At 41.4% G+C, this 21,520-nt stretch overlaps 2 protein-coding genes across 4 annotated transcripts in view; both read right to left on the reverse strand.

Annotated features, from left to right (window-relative positions):
- The window catches only part of kcnq3 (potassium voltage-gated channel, KQT-like subfamily, member 3), a 123,762-nt gene that overhangs the window by 11,890 nt on the left and 90,352 nt on the right, over positions 1-21,520 (reverse strand). For all 3 annotated transcript variants that reach the window (XM_078287544.1, XM_078287543.1, XM_078287542.1), the window contains exons 2-9: positions 8,680-8,770; positions 8,305-8,431; positions 7,100-7,272; positions 5,261-5,434; positions 4,258-4,368; positions 3,353-3,448; positions 2,155-2,253; positions 1,236-1,258 (exon numbers count right to left, since the gene is read on the reverse strand). In XM_078287544.1, coding sequence (XP_078143670.1) covers positions 1,236-1,258; positions 2,155-2,253; positions 3,353-3,448; positions 4,258-4,368; positions 5,261-5,434; positions 7,100-7,272; positions 8,305-8,431; positions 8,680-8,770 — 894 coding nt within the window. The remainder of the gene's footprint in view (positions 1-1,235; positions 1,259-2,154; positions 2,254-3,352; positions 3,449-4,257; positions 4,369-5,260; positions 5,435-7,099; positions 7,273-8,304; positions 8,432-8,679; positions 8,771-21,520) is intronic.
- Positions 1-21,520, reverse strand: part of ift57 (intraflagellar transport 57 homolog (Chlamydomonas)) — a 248,494-nt gene that overhangs the window by 3,136 nt on the left and 223,838 nt on the right. The window lies entirely within an intron of this gene.

The raw sequence follows: 21,520 nt of genomic DNA on the forward strand, positions 1-21,520 counted from the left end.
GTTACATGCAGGGAGTGACCTCAGTGTGTTTAGGTGACGATCTTATCCAAAACATTTTTATGCCAATTATGCAAATTTTATGCATTGACAAGTATTCAGTTTGGTGAAGCCTATTTATCCAGCTGATGGAACCAACTGGTAGAAACACTCCCAATTTGCTTCTTTTTTTTTGCAGGAGCATTTCAAAAGTTTGCTTAAAATTTGCTTGACAGTTAGATGGAAACATACAGCAGCTATTAAGCATGACAGTTGAAAGCTTGAATTCCTAAACCAACACTACAATAAGCAGAACATAGTAAGGAGCTCAAGGGTCAAAGCCACCATGAAGAAACAGTTTTAATAAAGATAGATTTTGAAGTTCAGGCGCTTAACTGCAAAGCCTCCTGGAAAATGTTCATTCCTAATTAGATCTCCACCCGGTGAAAACCTACTCTTACAAAAAGATTGATAACTCAAAATTAAAACAAACTATGATTCATTCTGATGGATAGTAGGAAACTTAAGTTTGTGGTTGACAAAATGATCACACTTTTACAGACTGGATCCTCTATATTTTAAGATATTCACTTATTCACAGTTTTCACTTCACAAATAAAATGCCTCGTCTGTATCTGCTCAGCCTCTCCCAGCACTCACCAACAAAGTAACAGTAGAAGAAGACAGTGAATTGATTAAGGCGATGGACCAATGACATCGTCCCAGCAGCCCATGAAGATGAGATGAATCGCTATCACAAATCAATCACCCTCTGCCAGATTTTAATGACACGTTTTGATGTAGAGACGCGTTAATATCCCTCGGCACGGTGGAAAAAAAGAAAGTCACCAAACCAAAAAGACCCCATCTTGGGTCCTAATTACCCGATCTAAACTGTCATTCATAATTGAAACATAACTAATGGACTCACTAATAGGTTTCTAAAAAAAATCTCTCAACCTAAATGTCATGAAAGTGGCTGATTTGAAAGGCAGCGCCATTAAAGAACGAGACATGTGGGAGTTTTATATCACGAAACGCATATTTACCACGGCCATTAGCCAGCGCTTCGCCGAGAGATTGATTTGAGTTGTGAATTAATATAGGAAGCTATTTAAAAGCGGACGGGGATATTCTAGGAAACCTTCATTAGTCTTTTGAGCTTGTAGAGCTAATTAAAACGCCATCAGAAAATCCTTTACTCTGGGCAGAACTCTGTGTGATTTATCTCTGCTGCAGATCAAAGAACAGTGACCTACCTTGCCATACCCTCCAAATGATCCTTCCTTTGGATGCAGAGAGATGAAGTACAAAATTAACAAGCTTACAGAGCACAGCTGTGAACATCCTGCAATAATCCCTAAAAGTAAAAAGACAAATCCCGTAACTCCATTAGGCCACACTTCACATCATTACTGTTATCCATTTGAAGAAGTGAAGAGTTCCATTGCAAAACGCTGCATGTCCTTTTCGTTAAATTAGCTGTTCAATATCTAAAAATAAAAAAAATACACTTGGTAAAAGTGGATTTTTAAGGACTTAGATTACCTTCTATCCTTTTAAAAAGTACCATACTGTATTTTAATGTTGTGTTGTATCATTTTGTCAATTTAGAGAAGAATTTTTCAGTTGGTGGTTCTTATTTTGGAATGAAACTCTTCCGGTGAAATATGGTGATTATTTCATTTCAGTTTTGGCCCATTCCAACCAATGAAAGAACTGCATTAACAACACAGATTTACAGTCTAAACAGTCTAAACAAAACAGAGTCCAGTTTCCCAAAAGCCTCTCGACAGTAAGATGAACTTAGTGACACTGGTTAAGATGTTCTTTGTACCAAGATGCTTTTGGGAAACCGGACCCTGCAGGTATGAACGTGTGACATCTGTTATACCTCAGAGATAAAATGCTGTTTTGGTTCGCAGCATCCAGCTTTCCATGGAAACCACTGACTTCGGTTCACGTTAATGATAAGCATGCAAACTAAAGAAAATAAATAAAAAGTTGGGAAAAAAAAGCATGATTGGCACCAACATAAATTCATAACAGAGCAAAAGAACAAACACAAAACATCAGAATTCATGTTCAAATAACTTAAATGTATAAATGCAGTGCATGGAGGACTATGAAACAGCACATGTATGGAATGCCATAGTAGAAGGGTTTTGTTGAGTTTACTTGCCTGAAACAGGGAAGAGAGATGACAGTTTCATAGAATCTCCACGTGGCAATAAGGTCTTCCCTGATTGGATTGGTGGCATAGTATCGCCAGGCAGACTGTACAAAAATACATAAAAAGAACATTAGTGAAATAGTGTCAATGCAGCAAATAATGTCACTTGCAATTGAACGGGTACTTCGACACTGTGAATTTTAGTTAGTTAGATATTTTTCTGTTCACCAGACAGCTGTTTCTTTGGGAGAGAAAAAAATCTACATTTGTATTTAACATTGTAAGCGTTCCTCTTTGAGAAAAATAGGAAGAGCTAGCAAGCTTCCACCTGTCTGCGCCCCTCGGTTTCAATACAGAAAGATAACAGTGTAATTTCAGGGACACATGAGGAAAAATGTAGTTTGTTTCAGTGATTTTGATTTGATTTCAGCACCCTGAAGCCCCCTGCTGATGTGATATCAGTCTCGTATTCACATCGTCATGACTGGAGTCCCGCAGGGCGCTGTCCTAGAGCCCCTGATGTTCTGACATTTCCATTAATGCAGGGTGCTGCCTGCCATCATCCCTGCTCTCCAGTTTTCAGTTTTGATCAATAATTCTAATTAATGTTATAGTGTTCAGACTATAAATTACCTCTTAAAAGCAAAGAGACGCTGAACTTCCCTGTACACAAGATGATAAAACCAGTCAAACCATATTCTTTGATAATGCTCTAAACATTAATCCCACCACACTAGAACTTTACAATCATGAAGACTCACTTTACAATCAAATCACAGATGCCAACAAAATAATTTCATAAAATCTGTAGCAGTAGGAATGTGGTTGAATTATTCCTGCTGAAGTTTTATCTTCATCAGGGATCCTGGGGCAAAAAAGTTGCTGTCACTGTGACAGGTGTTGCTGTTGTTCTCAGGTGTTGTTCAGGTGTTACTGTTGTTCTCAGGTGTTGTTCAGGTGTTACTGTTGTTCTCAGGTGTTGTTCAGGTGTTTCTGTTGTTCTCAGGTGTTCAGGTGTAGCTGCTGTTCTCAGGTGTTCAGGTGTTACTGTTGTTCTCAGGTGTTCAGGTGTTACTGTTGTTCTCAGGTGTTGTTCAGGTGTTACTGTTGTTCTCAGGTGTTGTTCAGGTGTTTCTGTTGTTCTCAGGTGTTGTTCAGGTGTTACTGTTGTTCTCAGGTGTTCAGGTGTAGCTGCTGTCTCACCTGGATGAGCCCGGCGGCTGGATGTCTGCGCTTCTCAAAGTGCTTCTGTCTGTGCTGCTCCTGCACCTTCAGAGCCAAGCCTGAACCCAGGATCCCCTGCAGACACAAACACATCAGACCGCACTGTTTCCACTGAATTACATACTGTGCATACCACATGGCATTCATTAATAGAGGACGTTCAGCTGATGCAACGTGCCTTCTGGCAGCCATGATGGAGGTCCTCTGCTCCTGGCTAACAAGGGGTGAGAACAGTTGTTTTTTGGCTTTGATAGCTAGCTAACAATCCAGAGTGACAATTTTGCAAAGCAAATAATGTTAACATGCAACTGCTCATCACCACTACATTAGATGCTTGCCAAATCAGACGTGTTAACAACAAGACAGTGATAGTTAGCTGACCAGATACTATGGTTAGCTAGCTGAACACACAGTAGATCAGATGTCAGTGGCAAAACCCATGACCTTCCTAAATAATCTGCAAATACATGTTTTGTTCTCATAGAATAGAAAGGTTTTGTTCTCAACTGTTATGTCTATTTTTGACTTTATAAAGAAATGCTCCCTGAATGCACTGATCTATTCAATCGGAGCTAGATTGCATCATCTAAAATATAATTATGACTGTATACCAGGTCTTAAGATAAGTTTCATGGATTCAGTGAAAAAGATTTAGTGGAAATCTTATTTCAAATAAATTCCTTGATGTGGGGATTCATCCCTATATGAGTTGAGCGTTAACATTCTAGAGATTCCAGCAATTTTAAGTCCTAAATTACAATCACACCTTCTTGGTAAAATTACCAAAAATCTCCACAGTTAAACATCAGCAACAGTGTCTGTTAAAATTACTCTAAATTCAGTATTGCAGTGAAGATGAACCAGCAGCAGGAGAGGATACTCACTGCAGGCAAAGCAAAGAAGGACACTCCGATCAGAGCAAAAGTGCCGGCTAACAGTCTCCCAGCCCAGGTCTTTGGGGTTTTGTCCCCGTAACCGATGGTGGTCAGGGTGATCTGCAAACAGGACACATAAAGGTTAACAAATACATGAGTAGAAAACTGGCAGTTTACTTGCAAAGAAGTTCACTTAGAGTCTTAAAAGCAGGTGAATTCTGTCCCTTGTGGAAACACAGCAAGCGTAGTGATACTCTGATTTATGGCAGTTCGTTCATGTATGGAACCACACAAAACCACATAAATCTATTTATTTTATTTACTGTAAAACTTCCATTACTGACCTGGGCTTTGTTTCAACGAACATACAGTGTTAAAGACAGGCTACTATTAGAGACAGACGTCCCTCAGTCTAGACTAAAGGTGATTGCAGCATGATAGTTACAGCTAAAAAACAATAATCATCTAGTGGTGGAAATCCCAGATCTGGATCACCACCAAAATCGAATCAACTGATCCTTTGGCCAAGAGCGACCTGTCCACCAAATTTCATCCAAATCCACTTATAACTTTTTGAGATATCTTGGTAAAAAACAGACAGACAGAGAGGTGAAAACATAACCTCCTTCCAACTTAGTAGGCAGAGGGAATGATTGTATTAGGATTATTTTAGTCTCCACAGGCTTCCTCAGTGCTACGCTGCCTTCAGGACACTGGGACCATTCCAATTTTAAGCACCATAACAAAGGGGAAGAGGAAATTCTACAAAAACTTGCAGCACTTGGAATAAAGAACAAAGATTTATCAGTAAAATCAATACGTTTCGTGACATCAGGGTGTGTCAAGGGTGAAATGCTTTGGTTTTACTACTAAATCTTTGTTCTCAGCACTGCAAGTGTTGCTGGAATTTCTTCTTCTTCTTCTTCTTTGTTTCTTGTCCGCTCCCTGCACCTTGCTACTGGCTGAAGTCGTGCCAGAATACCATTCTCCAGCAGTCTGCGGTGTTACGTACCAGCCCCCACCACAGTGCGTCGGCGTAGGTGTCGAAGTCCTGGGGCTTGGGCTGGGCGGTGGGGTTGTCGGGGTTCATCATCTCCATGGAGACGTCGTCCTTCTCCACCAGGTAGACCAGGAAGGAGGCCAGGATCAGGGACAGGAAGCCGATGTACCAGGCTGTGATCAGCTCCTGCACACACGCCTCCATTTAAATGAATTGCATCACCAGTAGGGCTGCACAATTAATCTAAAAAAAATTACAATCGCAGTATGAACTACTTCAATTTCCAAATCACATGAGGCTGCAATTATTTTATCAGCATGTTGGCTGCTCAGATTGGACTCCAAAACATGGTTTTCTGGTGCTGAGCCCAATTTCTGACCTAGAAATGAATTGCACATTGTAAAAAAAACTTTAATTGTAGCAAACCTTAAGCAACAACATCTCAGTTTTTCATTAAAAATGTTTCTTGTTTGCTGAAAAATCTAAAATATTGAAATAACTGTCTGTATACTGTATTGCAATTTATATTGCAATTGCAATATTCAGCAAAATAATCACAATGTAATTATTTGTCAATATTGTGCAGCCCTAATTACCATTGGCCACGAGATAGTACACACGTTCACAAACAGACAGACAATTTTACACACACACACACACACGCACACACACACACACACACTTCCAGTAGAGATTAGCAAGATCAATAGCGCTCTGATAGGAATCAATGCATCCTCTCTTGAGTGACTTTTAAACGGAAGACACCTTCTTCCCTTTAATGGCTGTACTGCTGTGTTAGAGAGCAACTGGGCAGCCTGGTGGCAACTGGGACCGTCCCGTAACTGTAAGGTCACAGGTTCGATCCCCGCAGCAGCAACATACCTGTCAACGTGCCTTTGAGCAAGACACTGAACCCCTTGACCTCTGACCCTCCGGGGAAATTTGTATGTGTGTCTCAGAGGGATTTGCGAAGACAAAACTGCTGAGCGCTCTAAATCCCTAACAAATTTTAAATCCAAAAAATTACAATTAGCTGCAACAGTGCTATCCTATCCTCTCGCCGGAAATGAGGGAACTCATATGTTTCTTAATCAGAATCGCTTTCATACGCCAAGTACAATGTGTGCTCAATGAATTTGACCTGGTTAATTGGTGCTGACACATTACAAAACAGTTTCACAATACAGGATTGACTAGGTGCAGCACAAACTGGAACAGGACCTCCCATACAGTGCAGACAAGTAGCACAGTATGATAGTAGACTAAACACAGTATAAAGTACACACAAAGCTGAAGAATTGTTCCAGTCCAGCAGCCTTGGTGCAGTTAACTGACTGGATCTGTTCTAAAGGTTCACTGGTTACAATTGGCTTAGAATTGGTTATAAAGATGATAAGATGATAAATGTAAGATGAGAAGATTTTAATGTAAAATTCAGCCAGAATCTGACATGGAACTGCAACAGAGAAGAGCGTCCCATCCGCTGAATTGAGACGCTGTAGATTCGTCCTCGTTTGTCCAAATTAAATTTTGGTGTCGGGTACGGTCAATGGAAAAATACAAACTTTCAAAAAACCGTCAGAGTGAAATATGAGCTTTTAAAAAACATAAGAGCAAAATACAAACTTAAAAAAAACTCTACAAACTCTAAAACATTTTCAGAGTGAAATACAAACTTTCAAAAAACTTCTGAGCGAAATACAAACTTTCTCACAAACAGCAGTGAGTGAGCGATCCATCCAAAGACAGCCGGACTCACCAGCTAGTAGTAGTAGTAGTAGTAGTAGTAGTAGTAGTAGGAGTAGGAGTAGGAGTAGGAGTAGTATTAAAGTGTGTTAAATCCATCCCTACCTTACTGTGTGCGTAGATGGCGGAGCCCAGCAGTTTCCAGGTTCCTCCTCTCCGGTCCATGCGCAGCATCCGCAGGATCTGCAGGAAGCGCAGGCTGCGCAGGGACGTGGCCAGCACGTTGCCCTGGTTACGCACCGCCACCACCGGCACCGAGGCAATCAGCACAAAGATGTCTGAGATACAGAAGAGAAAATACAAAACATTCATCTTATCTTTAATGAGTCTGACCCCAGAAGTTATCAGGCACTTTATGAGCTGATGAACAAGTCTGGAGGAGTTATGGAATTAGAGCTAACGAGGGCCGACTGCACATGAAGAGACTGTTAAAGCACTGCTAATGAGATTTGGCTGTAAAACGTCATGTGCAATTTGGTGGACGCTTTTATCCAAAGTGCCTTACTGTACCATAACTGAGTGCCTACTTAAAGGGGCAATGAGTAAGATGTTTCCTGTCCCAGAGCACAAAATGAACATAATATATCTGCATGGGGTTGACAGGGTTGTTCATCATTACCAATGACTCAACGATTACTTGGCTTTCAAAACAGAATCAAAACTAAAACTCCCTGCCCACCGGAATTTCAAGACACTCCCAATCCCACTCGCGTTTTTAGCTGCTCAGTGATGGAGGATGGTGCTAGAGCGACAGCAGGTTCCAGCTACGAAAGCTAAAAAGCCAAAAAAGCAAACGACAAAGCAGTGTTATTATCCCAGGATTTAGCATGATGTATTAGCTCTTCACTTTCTGCTGGACCTTTGCTCTAATTAGTTAGCTTACTCCTCTCTATTGTGAAAATGTTGATTATATTTGTCATTTGTGTCATTTTGCCATTCGTTTTTGTTACTGTATCGATTTTATCAATGTTGTTGCAATTCCTACTGTTTGCCAACAGAGGGCGATAAAAGTCATATATTACTTAGCGCCCCTTTAAGTTGTGTGGAAGAAATTGTGCCTCGTACTACAGTATACACAGTATTCAATGTCAGTACAAGTGGTCCTGGCCTATGTGTTTAATGTACATTTCTCTGTAAATCTGAATCTCTTACTCCATTACTCCCTTACTCAGTTTACACATTATATAACAAACCCTTTGCTGTTTAGTGGATGAGCGATTGAGCTGTGAAGGGTAGGTTAGGCCTAACCCTGGCAGTCCTGCTCTGTTTTACTTACTGTTCATATTATTTACATTCTTCCTCCTCCTTACCTAAAATGCACAGGGGTTTGCGAGCGAATTTCAGTCTCCCCCTCCATCCTTTGTAGCGACAGCAGCAGCCCGCCGCCCAGATCCTCAGTGCAAACTCCGCTCCGAAGATGAAGATGGTGAAGGTTTCCTGGGTGAATCGAACAACTTGTCAGTGTTTACATTCGGTGACACTCAGCAGTGAGAAAATTAATCCATTGAAAGTGACTGCAAGAGAATCACAGTTAAGTGAATTTGATATACAAGACAAACTTGATCAATTAAACGTATTTTAAAGCATTATGCTAGTCTTAAAGTGCTTCACAAGGCAACAAAAAGACAAAGGATTCAACTGAAAAGAGACAATTCACAACAACAAACAAATCCCAGTCAGCTCACCAGTATAACCAGCCAGTGTGCAGAAACCTTTTCGTGCTCCTTGAATGTTGTCAGTATGGCCAGTATCAAACATCCCAGCACAATTAAAAACCTGCAGACACAGAAAATAAAGACAGTTTAGTACACAGTGTGACCAGCAGCTTAGGCCAGTAGCTGAGGATTGCTGGTTCTGGCAAGAAAATTGAGCCGACTCTTCTGCACTGTGAGCAGAAGAGTCGACGAAATCTGCACTAGTTTTCATTGAGTTTAGTTTAGTTTACTTGCACCATGATGAAACATAGAAAGTTTGTGCAGGTGAGATTAAAAAAGGAGTTCATAAACACAACAGATATATTGCATTTATTTCCCTTCCCATATTCCACCTTGATGCAGTGTCTGAAACTTGCCACTAGATAGAGCTACGCCTCTACTGTGAGTAGAGATGACAAGTCAAAGTTTCTTCCAAGGCACTGCTGCAGTACAGTAATCCTTTAATACTCTCTTCTGGGGATATCTCTTTTTGAAATAACACAATTTGCTGTTGCATGAAACAAAATGCATTTGTGTTCTCCAAAAACAGAGAAAAATTCTCCAACAGTAAACAGCACTGGACCATGGCAGATAACACAGCTAAATAAATCAACCATTTATTAATGTCACTTCATATCTACTGTTGTGTAGAACAGATTTCTGAGAAAACTAAAGAAAACAATCAGCTCCATTTGTAAAGCAAGAGGGTATCATAGAGCAAAATTATCAAGTGATATATTTAGCCACAAAACTAAAGAAATCAAACATTTATCAGTGTTACTTAATATTCATATATGAATCAATATCATTTTCTTTGCTTTGGCTCCTTGAAAAGCAAAGAAAACATCATAAAAAGTCTCCCATAAAAGGATAGTGTATCATAGGGTACAAAATAAAAAGCCATATAACCCATTTATCAGTGTCTCTGGCCTGTGGCTGCAGGTTGACGTCGTGTCCTGATGGAAGCTAACAGGATCCAGGAGGCCTGGAGCCAAACTCAGTGCAACACAAGGCTGTTTACAGTTTTTTTGGGGATATGTGTGAGATTATCTGCATAATGAATCAGCTTGGGTTTGGGTTTTGCTTGTGGTGAAGAGGCCCTTTAATGCAGCTCACTGAAACTATTAAAAATACAAAGATTTTCATTAAAAAATGAGGTATGAGCCATTTAGAAAGATAGAAAAATCACAAATAATGGTACTGTTTAAGACAGTTGATAAGGTCCCTGGTTGGCAAAATAATAAAAATGTGTACAGAATGGATCTTCTATAAATTATAATTTTTTTTTCCAAAATGAATATGAGGTTGGTTGGAAATGACCATCACTCACACAACATAATATTCTTTTAAGCAAGATCCTTGTGTTTTAATTCAAATATATACACAAATCTTCACTGTTTTACTCTTATTTTCTCTTCCTGTTCCAGTCCCTGGTTAGCGCTGACTCACGCATGATATCTGTTCAGCTGACGACTAATTTTAGCCAAATTAGTGCTGCAGACAGAACAATGGCCATGCTATTGCATTAGACCGCTATCTGTTTGGTTTTCTCGGTTCAGTGTTTTCAGTGAACAAGCCAATTCTCTCTGCCATTTACGACAATAAGGGTAATACCACTTAGGTTTAGCATTAGTATCTTTTCAGAGACTTTGCAGTTGCGTCACAAATCTCCCAGCAACCAGTCTGGCACCATCATGGAGGTCTACTGGAGTGCTATAAAGTCTAAATCTGTAGCAAGCAGCTAGAAACAGAGAGCAGCTGAGTCAGCTTGTTGTGGTGTGGCTGTAGATCCATTCAGTAACGTTCTCAGTAAAAGTGAATAGTGTGATAAGGTGGATTTGGTTACTGTGACACAGTAAACTGTCTTGTCTTTAGCCCTAGTCTCTACTCCAAAACACTCTGAGTTGTAGCTTGAGAAGAGTCAGCTCAGTTAACCTGAACAAACTGTTAGCTAGCTAACTAGCCAGCAGGCTCAGTTAACCTGTACAAACTTGGTTTTTGGCTTTGTTAGCTTGCTTGTTAACTAGTGTACTAATCAGATGTGTTAACAACAAGACAGTGATGGTTAGCTAAACACTAAATCAATCAGATTTATCAGTGATGAAATGATCAGTTCCCAGTCAAAACAGCACAGAGCCGTTCATAGCCACTGGTGCCCAAGAGCTGAGGACTTCCAATATGGCCGCTGCCAGCAAATGCGTTAAGTCACAAAAGACAGTACAGTTTGCATTTGGGGTTTTCCTACATAATTTTGTTCACCACTGATTGTGTTTAGCTAGATCTAGCTAGACACATTCTCTGTAAAGTCCTCTGAGACATGCTTGTGATAAAGGGCTATATAAATAAACTTGACTTGACTTGGGTTAACCACTGTTGTTTTCCATAGACAGAAACTAAATGAGAGATTTTCTCGCACCCTAAACTGTGAGTTAGCAGCTGGTTAGTGGGTTAGTGGCAGGATGGCCTCGTCGTTATGTGGCTGTCCCATAACCAAAAGACCACAGGTTTGATCCTCACAGCCAGTGTGTGTTCAGTGACTCCTGCCAGTGTCCTTCAAGCCTCAACCTCTGCCTGCTCACTCACTGTTAGAGGAAAAGTCAGCTAAATACCTAAATTGTAAATTATGTCACATTAACATACAGTACAGCTCCATATTAACACTTTTACACACTGAATCCTCTATATTTGATAACGTGAATAGCTCCAATGCATACTTGCATTTCGGGGCACATTTTGCATATCTGTTCTCCCACCTGTACATCCAACAATGTGAATAGCAAGCAATGCACATTTGCACAGTGCAACCTGTAACTCTGTCAATAAAGCTGCTATTTATTTCTTTGCTGTATTATTTTCATTATGTTGAGCTGTTATCAGTTGTTTTATTTCAGCACTCAGTTCAGTTTCTTATTCTTAGCTACATCCTATTCTCTGCTGCTGTGAAACCCCAATTTTTCAACACATTTCCAACAATATTTTAAAGAAGCTGAATGATCAATTTCAGGTGGTGATTTCCCCCCCCCCCAAAAAATATAGCCCTTTTGGAAATGAAGTCAATTGGATTCACACATACAATTGGCTATTTAAATTTCCCTATACAGTAGATTGCACCCTGGACATATTCCAAGTCATCTAAACCTAACCACCCATCTCTGATATATTACCCAGAACCACACTGAATAAAGCCAGCCAGCTGCAGGAGCGCACAGCGACAGCGCCAATTAACATTTACCCAATGCAGCCTGTCCAGTTTTCTCCACCATCACCTTTCTGGAAAGGTTATTTTCTTATTCTTCAGCCAAACCCCATTCATCAGCACCAGAGCCTGCAGAGCGCACATCTAGATCAGACCTGATGGGTTTAAAGACCTGTGAGATACAGACAGATACACTTATCCATGAGCGCAGACTGGTGCACACTGGACATTAGCTGTGCAGATGGGGAGGTTTATCGTTGAGAGTTTACAGTAAGAGCGGCTCTTATGAAGCTCTGGGCGCTGTCAGTGTGGAAGTGAATAGGAAGGAAGGAATACTTTACAATATCCTTAAACCAGTGTAGCCCATTAACCTGCACTGCAAAAAATACCCTTAACATTTCATTTAATCTAGTATTGACTCTTAAAGTAATAATCTGTCTATTGCCAATTGCTCAACAACAACAGTGATCCAATTTATATCCAGTTCATAAAGCTTTTGCATTGTCTCTTCTAAACAGCCGGTGTCTGGTAGCTCTTTCCTGGGAAAAATCCTCTGGCGGTTTGTTTGGAATAAACAGAAGAAGAAGAACTGGGTAGTTTGTTAGCTTTGTTCAGTTTCAAGCTACAACTTTTGTGCATCGGAGCAGTGACTAGGACCAAAGGGGCAAAGTTTCCATAGTAACCACTTAGAAACAAGTCAACCTTAACAGAGCAGTGACTGAATGGATCTGCAGCCACAACAAGCTTTTTTTCAGCTAGGTCTCTTCTTTTTGTCTGGTTGTTATAGATTTAGACATTTCTCCAGTAGACCTCCATGATGATGCCAGATGTGGTTGCTGGGAGATTTGTGACAAAGCCACAGTGATATGTTGTTTAATTTCTATCACATCATGGCGTCGTCCCTGTGCACTGTCCTGTTTTCCCTGTCTGTATCTACTCTGAAACTGAGCAAGTTGTCGATATCTCCCTGCACCAATGTCACCGAGACAAATTCCTGTTTATTTATTGTACGAGGTGATTAAATGGACTCAGACTGTGACATTCTCTGGTACTGAGACAGCTAGGATTTCAGCGAGGCGGACCTCAGAAAACAGAGAAGCCGCTGAGAGCTCCGTCCTCCGGTCCGGTTCTCTAATGCTCAGCGCTTTCCTTCCCGGGTTCCCGGGCCTAAATCATTCATGGCCTGTTGTGTTGCCATTAGGCTTTGTTGACGTCTCTGATAAGTTTCTGAAGTGCTACACAACCATAACAGCATGAATATTTCACAGCCAAACAGCCGGGGGAGTTTTACATAATTCACCTTAAGGAAACGATCGTCAGGCTTAGTGGACTCCTCTTGATTGACGCTTAAGTGCGCTGTGGTGGTCGTGTGTGTGTGTGTGTGTGTGTGTGTGTGTGTGTGTTAGTGCGTTTAATCTGATGTTGTGTGTATTGACACTTAATGGAGAGTCATTATGCCTTTCCCTTAAAGCGAACTAATGTGCAGCACCATTTTTCCCCCTGTCCCCTAAATTAAACAGGAACATTTTCTCCTCAAAGTTATCCAAAGGACAGAGATAATCCTGGAACGAGCGGAGGAGATCGATGTTAATTCGATATAAAACAACAGATACTGATCTGCAACAAAGTCGGGTCCCTATTTGGCTTCAAACAGCCGGTTCAATACGGAACACAGAGCGACGTCGATGCCCATTAGATCTGACACGTCAATAGGAGCCGGGCAGAAATCAAAGGGTTGATATGTAAAACACTCTAAAAAAAAATAAAAAAATGTGAGACTCCTCAATTAGCTCATGTAGTTTGCACATAGCTCTGATTCAACACCTTTCAGCTGAACTCGGTGATGTTACTCAGTTGAACTTGGGCGAACCGTTTGGGGTTTATGCTTTCAGATACAGCATGATGTTGATTTTTTTAGGCCCAATCATAGCTTTAAAAGAGATTAAAAGGCAAGGCAAGTTTATTTATATTGCACATTTTGTACACAAAGGCAATTAGATAAGCGATAATAAGACATTAGATAAGAGATAAAAAAGGACCGATCAATACAAGTCCAGCTAGACCTGAGCCATAAGTCGCTCTGTCAATCCCACAAATAAAAAAGCACTTTACTGCACATTTGCCTTTACCATTGTGCCACTATGAGTTTACTGTAACTCGTTTGGTAAAGCAACCGATCCTAAGTGAGTCAATTTAGCACCAAACTGGTCGCAGTTTTTGATGAATTACGTTACCAATTTAATTCTAGTTCTGTGTCCTTACAGCTGCCTGACATTCCAATTCCAATAGGCCCTTTTCACATCGTCATGGTAACAGCTTCCATGTTGAGAAACTGGTGCATCACAACTTCCTGTGTGGCAAATTTCCTTTTGTGACGTAAGACAAACCAATACAAGCCTAGCAGTAGATAACGTCGCATAATGTAACTCAGTAGAGCTCCTCAGCCATGTCTGACAACAGATTTATGCAAATCCGTGGCCAACTTTTTGAGATAGGTAATAACGTTATGCAAATGAGGTGATGGCTACCAAGAGATGACAGCATCGAGGAGAAACCGAAGCTAAAACTCACCTTCATAATCGAAGAGGGAACTTTAGGTGAAGAACTTGTAGCCTTTCTCTAGTTTAGATTCAGGAGTCGATGAAAACAGGTCAGTGAGTCTTTGTACTTCACCAACGTTAATGTTGGGCAGGTTGCGAGCGATTTAGTGAAGGTCATACCTTGCAACAGAAATTTGTAATTGTAACGCACCTGTTTCTCAGTGCGGAATCTGTTACCATGACGACGTGAAAAGGGCCTATTTACCATGCATTCTCAGTTCAGTTCATGAATGGACCCAACGCTGCAAAATACTGATGTTGGAGAAAAATCTGCCAGTTAAATCGTTTTAAATCCGTTTACCAAAAAACCCCACTGGTACTGAAGCAGCCTCCTGGAGGGGTTACACTCATCAGACCGGGCCAAGTGCAGCACATGGACCCGTCCTGAAGTAAACCTCGCACCTTCCACCATCAGCAGAATAATTGTCTGAGTGTGGCAGTTAGACACCGCGCAGCGCGGATGGACGCTACCACTGTAACGCTCCATTACCTGCATGTTCGCCAAATAAATGAGGCGTGGAATCCAATCTCTGCTGTGATTGGCAATCATGGGATTCCTAAGAGGAGCCGCCCAGTTCTGGAGAGCTGAAATCCATTTCCTCTGAGTGAAGGAAATGGCGATTGGCTACAAATGGAGCGGATTCGGTTTCTACGATTGCACCTAGTGTCTTTGGGCGAAATTGTAAAAAAGGTAATAGGGCTTTTTACCAGAGTGGGAGATTTACAACGGTGAGATATTGTGTGGAAAATGGTGCTTTTGTGCACAGCGGGTTGTGGATCATGTTTGGTAAATGATATTTCTCCGAGCAATAAGGCGGCGATGGAAACGAGCAGCAGCCCAGAGCCTCCTGGCTGCTTCGGCTGCAGGATTTTGGCAGGAAAAAAGATCCCAGAGTCTTCAGTTTGAAGCAGAGGAGGGAGGGGCGATATCTGTCTGGAACAGCTCACCCACACACACACACACACACACACACACACACACACACACACACACACACACACACACACATACACACATACAGACATACACGCACGGACACACACCCCACCCACACAAATACAGTATGAGTGTGGACACAGAAAAACACACACATTTACTCACACATAAACACTCATACACACACACACGCCTTCACCCACACACACACACACACACACACACACACACAGGTCCTGCCAAGTCTATAAATTGAATAGGAAGCCTTGACTACTATGGCACCTACGACCAATAAACCAAATCCGAGGTGGCATCATGACGTGTGAGACATCAGTCACATGGAAACGACATGATCCATCCAGAGAAATATGAGAAAAATCGGATCAAGCTGTTTACATGCATGAGAGAGGAGTGTTGAAGCTGCACTGGGCGAAAAAAAATCCAAATCCCTCTCAGTCTAAATCACAAAGTGCGTCCCATCCCCATCCAAATCTTCTCCACACAGGACGTGATGAATCAAAACTTAATTGTGGTGTTTTCTTTAAGTTTCTACCAGCGGTCCAGCAAATCCCTAAAACACGTCGCCTCTGAGACTATATTGTATACACTATATTGTAAATGTTTAAAACTTAAAAAAAATCTATTTACATATGGCATGTATTGCAAAAAGATTGGGGGAAGTAGAAAAAAATCCAATACACAGGCTTAAGCCTCCGGTAATGCAACTAATATCGCAGTACTATGTATCGTATGGTAATGGTAGTATTAATTTGCAGAATAGGACCTTCATCAAATTAACATATTTAGATGAAAGTGTTTACATGACCAGTGCCTTAACTGCAATATTCTCATAATGGCATTAGTAAGAGTTTTTTTCCCTTTTTGTTTCCTCCTTTTTATTGTTATTATCGTATATTGTTTTCATTTTATGGTAATTAGGTGAGATACTATAAGCCCCTCTGGGTTTTTTCCTCATCTGTGCAATCTTATTTATTTTGTGTGTTTAGTTGCATGTTGTAGTTATTTGTTACTTTTTTCTTTGTGCAAAATAAATAAAATAAAACTAAAAAAGAGAAGGTAGAGGAAGAGATTTGGTCAGTCGCTCCCTCTCTCTGATTAAAATATCTGAAATTGAAGAGTTTCATTCCAAATTGAAAGTTATTAGGTAAAAATAAACCTTTGCTTTAAAAATAGCCACATTTTGGAGGATGTAAAGAGATGTACAGAGAAACACTGAAGAGAAACACTGAGAGAAACACTGAAGAGAAACACTGAAGAGAAACACTGAGAGAAACACTGAAGAGAAACACTGAAGAGAAACACTGAGAGAAACACTGAAGAGAAACACTGAAGAGAAACACTGAAGAGAAACACTGAAGAGAAACAGAGAGAAACACTGAAGAGAAACACTGAAGAGAAACACTGAGAGAAACACTGAGAGAAACACTGAAGAGAAACACTGAAGAGAAACACTGAGAGAAACACTGAAGAGAAACACTGAAGAGAAACACTGAGAGAAACACTGAAGAGAAACACTGAGAGAAACACTGAAGAGAAACACTGAAGAGAAACACTGAAGAGAAACACTGAAGAGAAACACTGAAGAGAAACACTGAGAGAAACACTGAAGAGAAACACTGAAGAGAAACACTGAAGAGAAACACTAAGAGAAACACTGAAGAGAAACACTGAAGAGAAACACTGAAGAGAAACACTGAAGAGAAACACTGAAGAGAAACACTGAGAGAAACACTGAGAGAAACACTGAGAGAAACACTGAGAGAAACACTGAGAGAAACACTGAGAGAAACACTGAAGAGAAACACTGAAGAGAAACACTGAGAGAAACACTGAGAGAAACACTGAAGAGAAACACTGAAGAGAAACACTGAGAGAAACAACTGCTGCGATGTGAAGAATCAGAATAAATCGATAAATGAACAAAACTGTCTGGGTGATAAACTGACAGGCAGCGGTGTAAGCAGGTAAACTGTAATGTGTGTGTATGTAGGTCTGCACACCAACAACAGCCTCGGTCCTGCAGTGTGTGAAAGTAGACCAGGTCAAGATCTCTTCTCACCGGATGAATAAGACAGATGGAACCAGCTAGTTACCGGCAAAATTTCATGTTTTTATTTTATTTTTTTCCCAAGGAATTCCTCTTGGGAACGGAGCAAAATGAGAGCAGTAATTCAACAAGCATGCAATAAAAAGTGGGACTTCTGCAACGATTGCATCTGTAAGCAGAAAAAACTGAGATGATCTACCTGTTTCAATACAATTCAACTTGTTCAGAGTATTTTCTTGAATCTGGCAATGCCTTAAAATAATGTAAGGCAGGTCGTTCCACTTCTTTTCAGAAAAAAGCCTGACAAACATGTTAAATTGTATTGAAACAAATGAAAATACCTCAATCAGTTGGCAGATTTTTTCACCTATTTTATGAAAAATTGCAAGACTCGATATCAGATGAAATTACTCATTGGAGTTGGAGAATGTCTTGTAGTGTAAACCCCATAGTTACATAGTAAGCCCAACGTTTATTTGCAAGTTTGAGTGCCAGAAATGTTAGAAAATTGACAAAGTGTTTCAAAGTCAATTCAGTCTCATTTGCTGTGACTGAATCTGAATTTTCCTGATGTGGTAAAAACCATCTGATGCTCCGAGAAGGTTAAAACAAAAACAAAAAAAAATAAATTTTCTTATTCATCGGTAAAGGGTCTACAGTATGTGTAATTTCTGGTCCAGTGCTGGCCTCTATCGTTCAGCGTTGTCATGACAACAACACTCTGCCCTCCGTAGAGCGAGACCATCATCAGCATGGTGGGCAGGTCGGACTGTTTCACAACCAACAACAATCAACCTTCTGTCATGTTTTACTGAGTTAGACCATTATTTTGATTAGATGGAGTCTTGCTGTGATCAGGATCCTGACATCACCACGATTTCTGCTGTCTGTGGGTTTTTGGAACGTATTGAAGGTAAGGAGTCGCTATTTTGTGTGTGAAGTAACACCACTTCCCCACTAAAATTTGAGCAGTTTGGAGTATTATATACATGCCGACTTTACCAGAACACTCTACCGATTAGTTATAAAGTCTCAAATTATATTTTCCGATGTGTGGTTTTTGCTGTTAGGCAAAAACAAATTGCCTGATTTTTGAAGGGACCTTGGTAGGAGGGCCTTCAGCCTCGGCACACTCCTGTGTTTCTGAATGCAGTAATCTCCGCAGCGTGCATTTTCTTTCACTCACTACCATTCAGGAACCTGATATTTACTAGTAGTTATATTTTGCTTCAGTAAAGCAGAAATATTACACATTTAACCTTTAATGTTTGTATTTTCTTTTTAACCCTGTGTTGGAACAAAGTTTTCAGCTGGAATTAAAGGTCACCTGCAGATGCTGGTAGGAGGAACACACCTGTACTGTCCTGCTCCTCCTGTGTGTTGAAACCGGTTCAGTCTCCACTAATCCATCTCTCACACCGGTCGGCCCCGCGGAGCCTCGGCCCCGCCGGACTCCCTGCTGCCGATCAAACCCCTGGGCTTTCCTGACAACCAATTTACCGGCAAGATTCAATAACGGGAGTGCAGACGATGCAATTCTGACAGTTAATTTGCTCGGCGATATGCAAACATTAGGGGGGGAAGGACAGCGCCGGCCGTAATGACTGCAGCCACAAGGACGAGATGAGAGACGTTCTTCTTTACTCGGCCTGCGGCTCGCAGGCTCCTGGACCGGTTTGGACCGACGAGCCGAAACTTCACACTTTTCTCTCGAGTTTTGAAAAGCGTTTGAAAGACTTTACGGCATCTTTCACAGGATCTTATCGGCGCTTCGAACGAACGAATCAGGGGAGTGTGGTGTTGAGAAGTGTTGGTGACGTGGCTGCAAGCTTGATTTTAAATGGCTTCACCTGCAATTAAATATCATGTGGGCAAAGTAATGAGATTTATGATGTAATTTAGCTCTGCATGATGGGTGCAGAGAGGCTTTGACCAGCGCTGTTTCATGCTCATTTCACACCAGAGTCAATTAATGAATGAACTCATCAACTCCAATTCAACTGAGGAATGGGAATTTGGAAAAACCGACAGGAATGTACAGGATGTTTTTATGTTTTTTCTTTGGACATATCTGAGATTACACCTAATGTTATGTATTATCAATACTGAATATCATAAAATGTTAAAGGAACCTTTCAGCTGGTATTTGATGCAGAACATGTAATGGTAATCCATACATTATGACTGAATATGTTTGATTTGTTGAACTGTCTTTTATTATTATTATTATTTACTATCAAATTAGAGTTGAGACAAACTCTCTTAGAAGTGGAAGAGTGAAGTGGAGAATCTGAAGCGTTTGGGCGTCGGAGGTGAAGTGAACCCCGACCAGGTGAAGGGCGGAGCTTCACAACAAGCGCTCCTGCTCCTGTGAGCCGGCTCAGGATGAAAGCGCCCGTGTTGCGGCGTGTCCCGACAGGATGTAGCTGCTGATAAAACGCGGCGGTCGTCTCAGCGGGTGATTATCGGCCTCCGTCTCAGATCCGGCGGTGTTGTCGGATCAGATCGGCCTGTCAGCGCCGCAAGAAAACACACAGCTGCTCTCCTCCTGCGCTGCTGTTTGACATTGCACGGCCCTCGCTGCGGGGTTTACACCTTTATTGATGACTTGACAAGAGGAGGGGGGGAGGGGGGTGGGGTGGGGGGGGGGGGGGGGGGTTCACCCTGTCAGAAATCCCTGATAATTCTCCCTCTGCTTGGTCTCTTGGGACACCCCCACCCCCCCTCACCCCCCCTCCTCACCACCCACAGGAGGTCAGATTTGCAGCCGAAAGCGTGTTGGGAGTGATGGATATCTCCTCCAGCGTCTCCCCCCGGCGGGTGGGGCAGGGCGACTGAGGATGTGTGTGATTAGGGATTTTGCTGATCATGCAGAACAAGGCGTTGGGCCGAGAACATCCTGACCCCTGGCTGTGGGTTGGGGGTTGGGGGGGGGGGGCAAGGGTCGGGGGGCTGATGGGGGGGGGGGGGGGGGCAGTGGGGGGGGCTTTCCCACATCCAGCCTCAGCACCACGACAGCTGACAGCTTCATTGATACATGAAGGAGTCGCCGTTTTCATTTGTTTCGATTTTTATATAGTTATTTTATTTTATTTTTATTTCTATTTCAGTTTAGTTTTAATTAGTTTTCAGTGTGAGTTTGATAGTTTTAGTTATTTATCATTATCGTTATTATTATTATTATTATTTTTACAAATGCTTAGTTTTAGTTTAGTTTTATTTATTTTCACTTCTAGTTTTAGTATTTTTGGTAGAGCTGGTATTTTTTAAAGGTATAATGATACTTCAGAACAGGTGTTGCAGAATGTGTTGCAACAGGTACTGTGTGTAAATTCAAAAGATGATTTTCACGGATATTTTTATTTTATTTTACTTAGTGGTAATCTGCCAGTTCCTCATATCTTTTGTTTTTCAGCTGTGGTGTTTCTGCACTTCTCACAGATCACCTGTCAATCAAACAGCTTGTGTTGAACTTTTCTGATTAATTTGCTTTGTGTTTTGGTTTGTTTATCTACTTATCGCTGATGTTTGTGCAGTGCAGCAGACGAGGCGTTTAGTCGAGCTGATCTGATTCATTAGGTCGATCATTTGGAGAGTTTGCTAATTGGGCTTCACGGCACAAAAAGCCACGCAAGCAGATTCATGGAGAATGCCGACAAGACAGTAAAGCATCAGAGAAATTCATGCAGAGGTTTGAAAATCTGAATCTTGATTATGTGGTTTTTTGCTGTTCAGACTTGATAAAATCAATCTGACTCCAATCTGGATATGCCAAAAATCCGATTTGGGCTGCAGTCTGAACAAGGCCTAACAGACACTTTGCAGGTAACCGACCCTCATCTGGAGTCATACTCTACTAATCTGGTTGGTGGATGAAACATGAAAGTGGCTGGTGGACAGAGAAGTCAGTTTCTCGCCCTTGGTAGGAGCCAATCAAATTGACTCTTGCTGTCCTACCACAAAGTCATCTCTGCCCCACGGCCTCATGGGAACAACCTCGCGGCTGGAAACTCTGGGAGCAGAGATCAATG

The sequence above is a fragment of the Centroberyx gerrardi genome, chromosome 13, assembly GCF_048128805.1.
Source record: "Centroberyx gerrardi isolate f3 chromosome 13, fCenGer3.hap1.cur.20231027, whole genome shotgun sequence".
Classification (NCBI taxonomy): Eukaryota; Metazoa; Chordata; class Actinopteri; order Beryciformes; family Berycidae; genus Centroberyx; species Centroberyx gerrardi.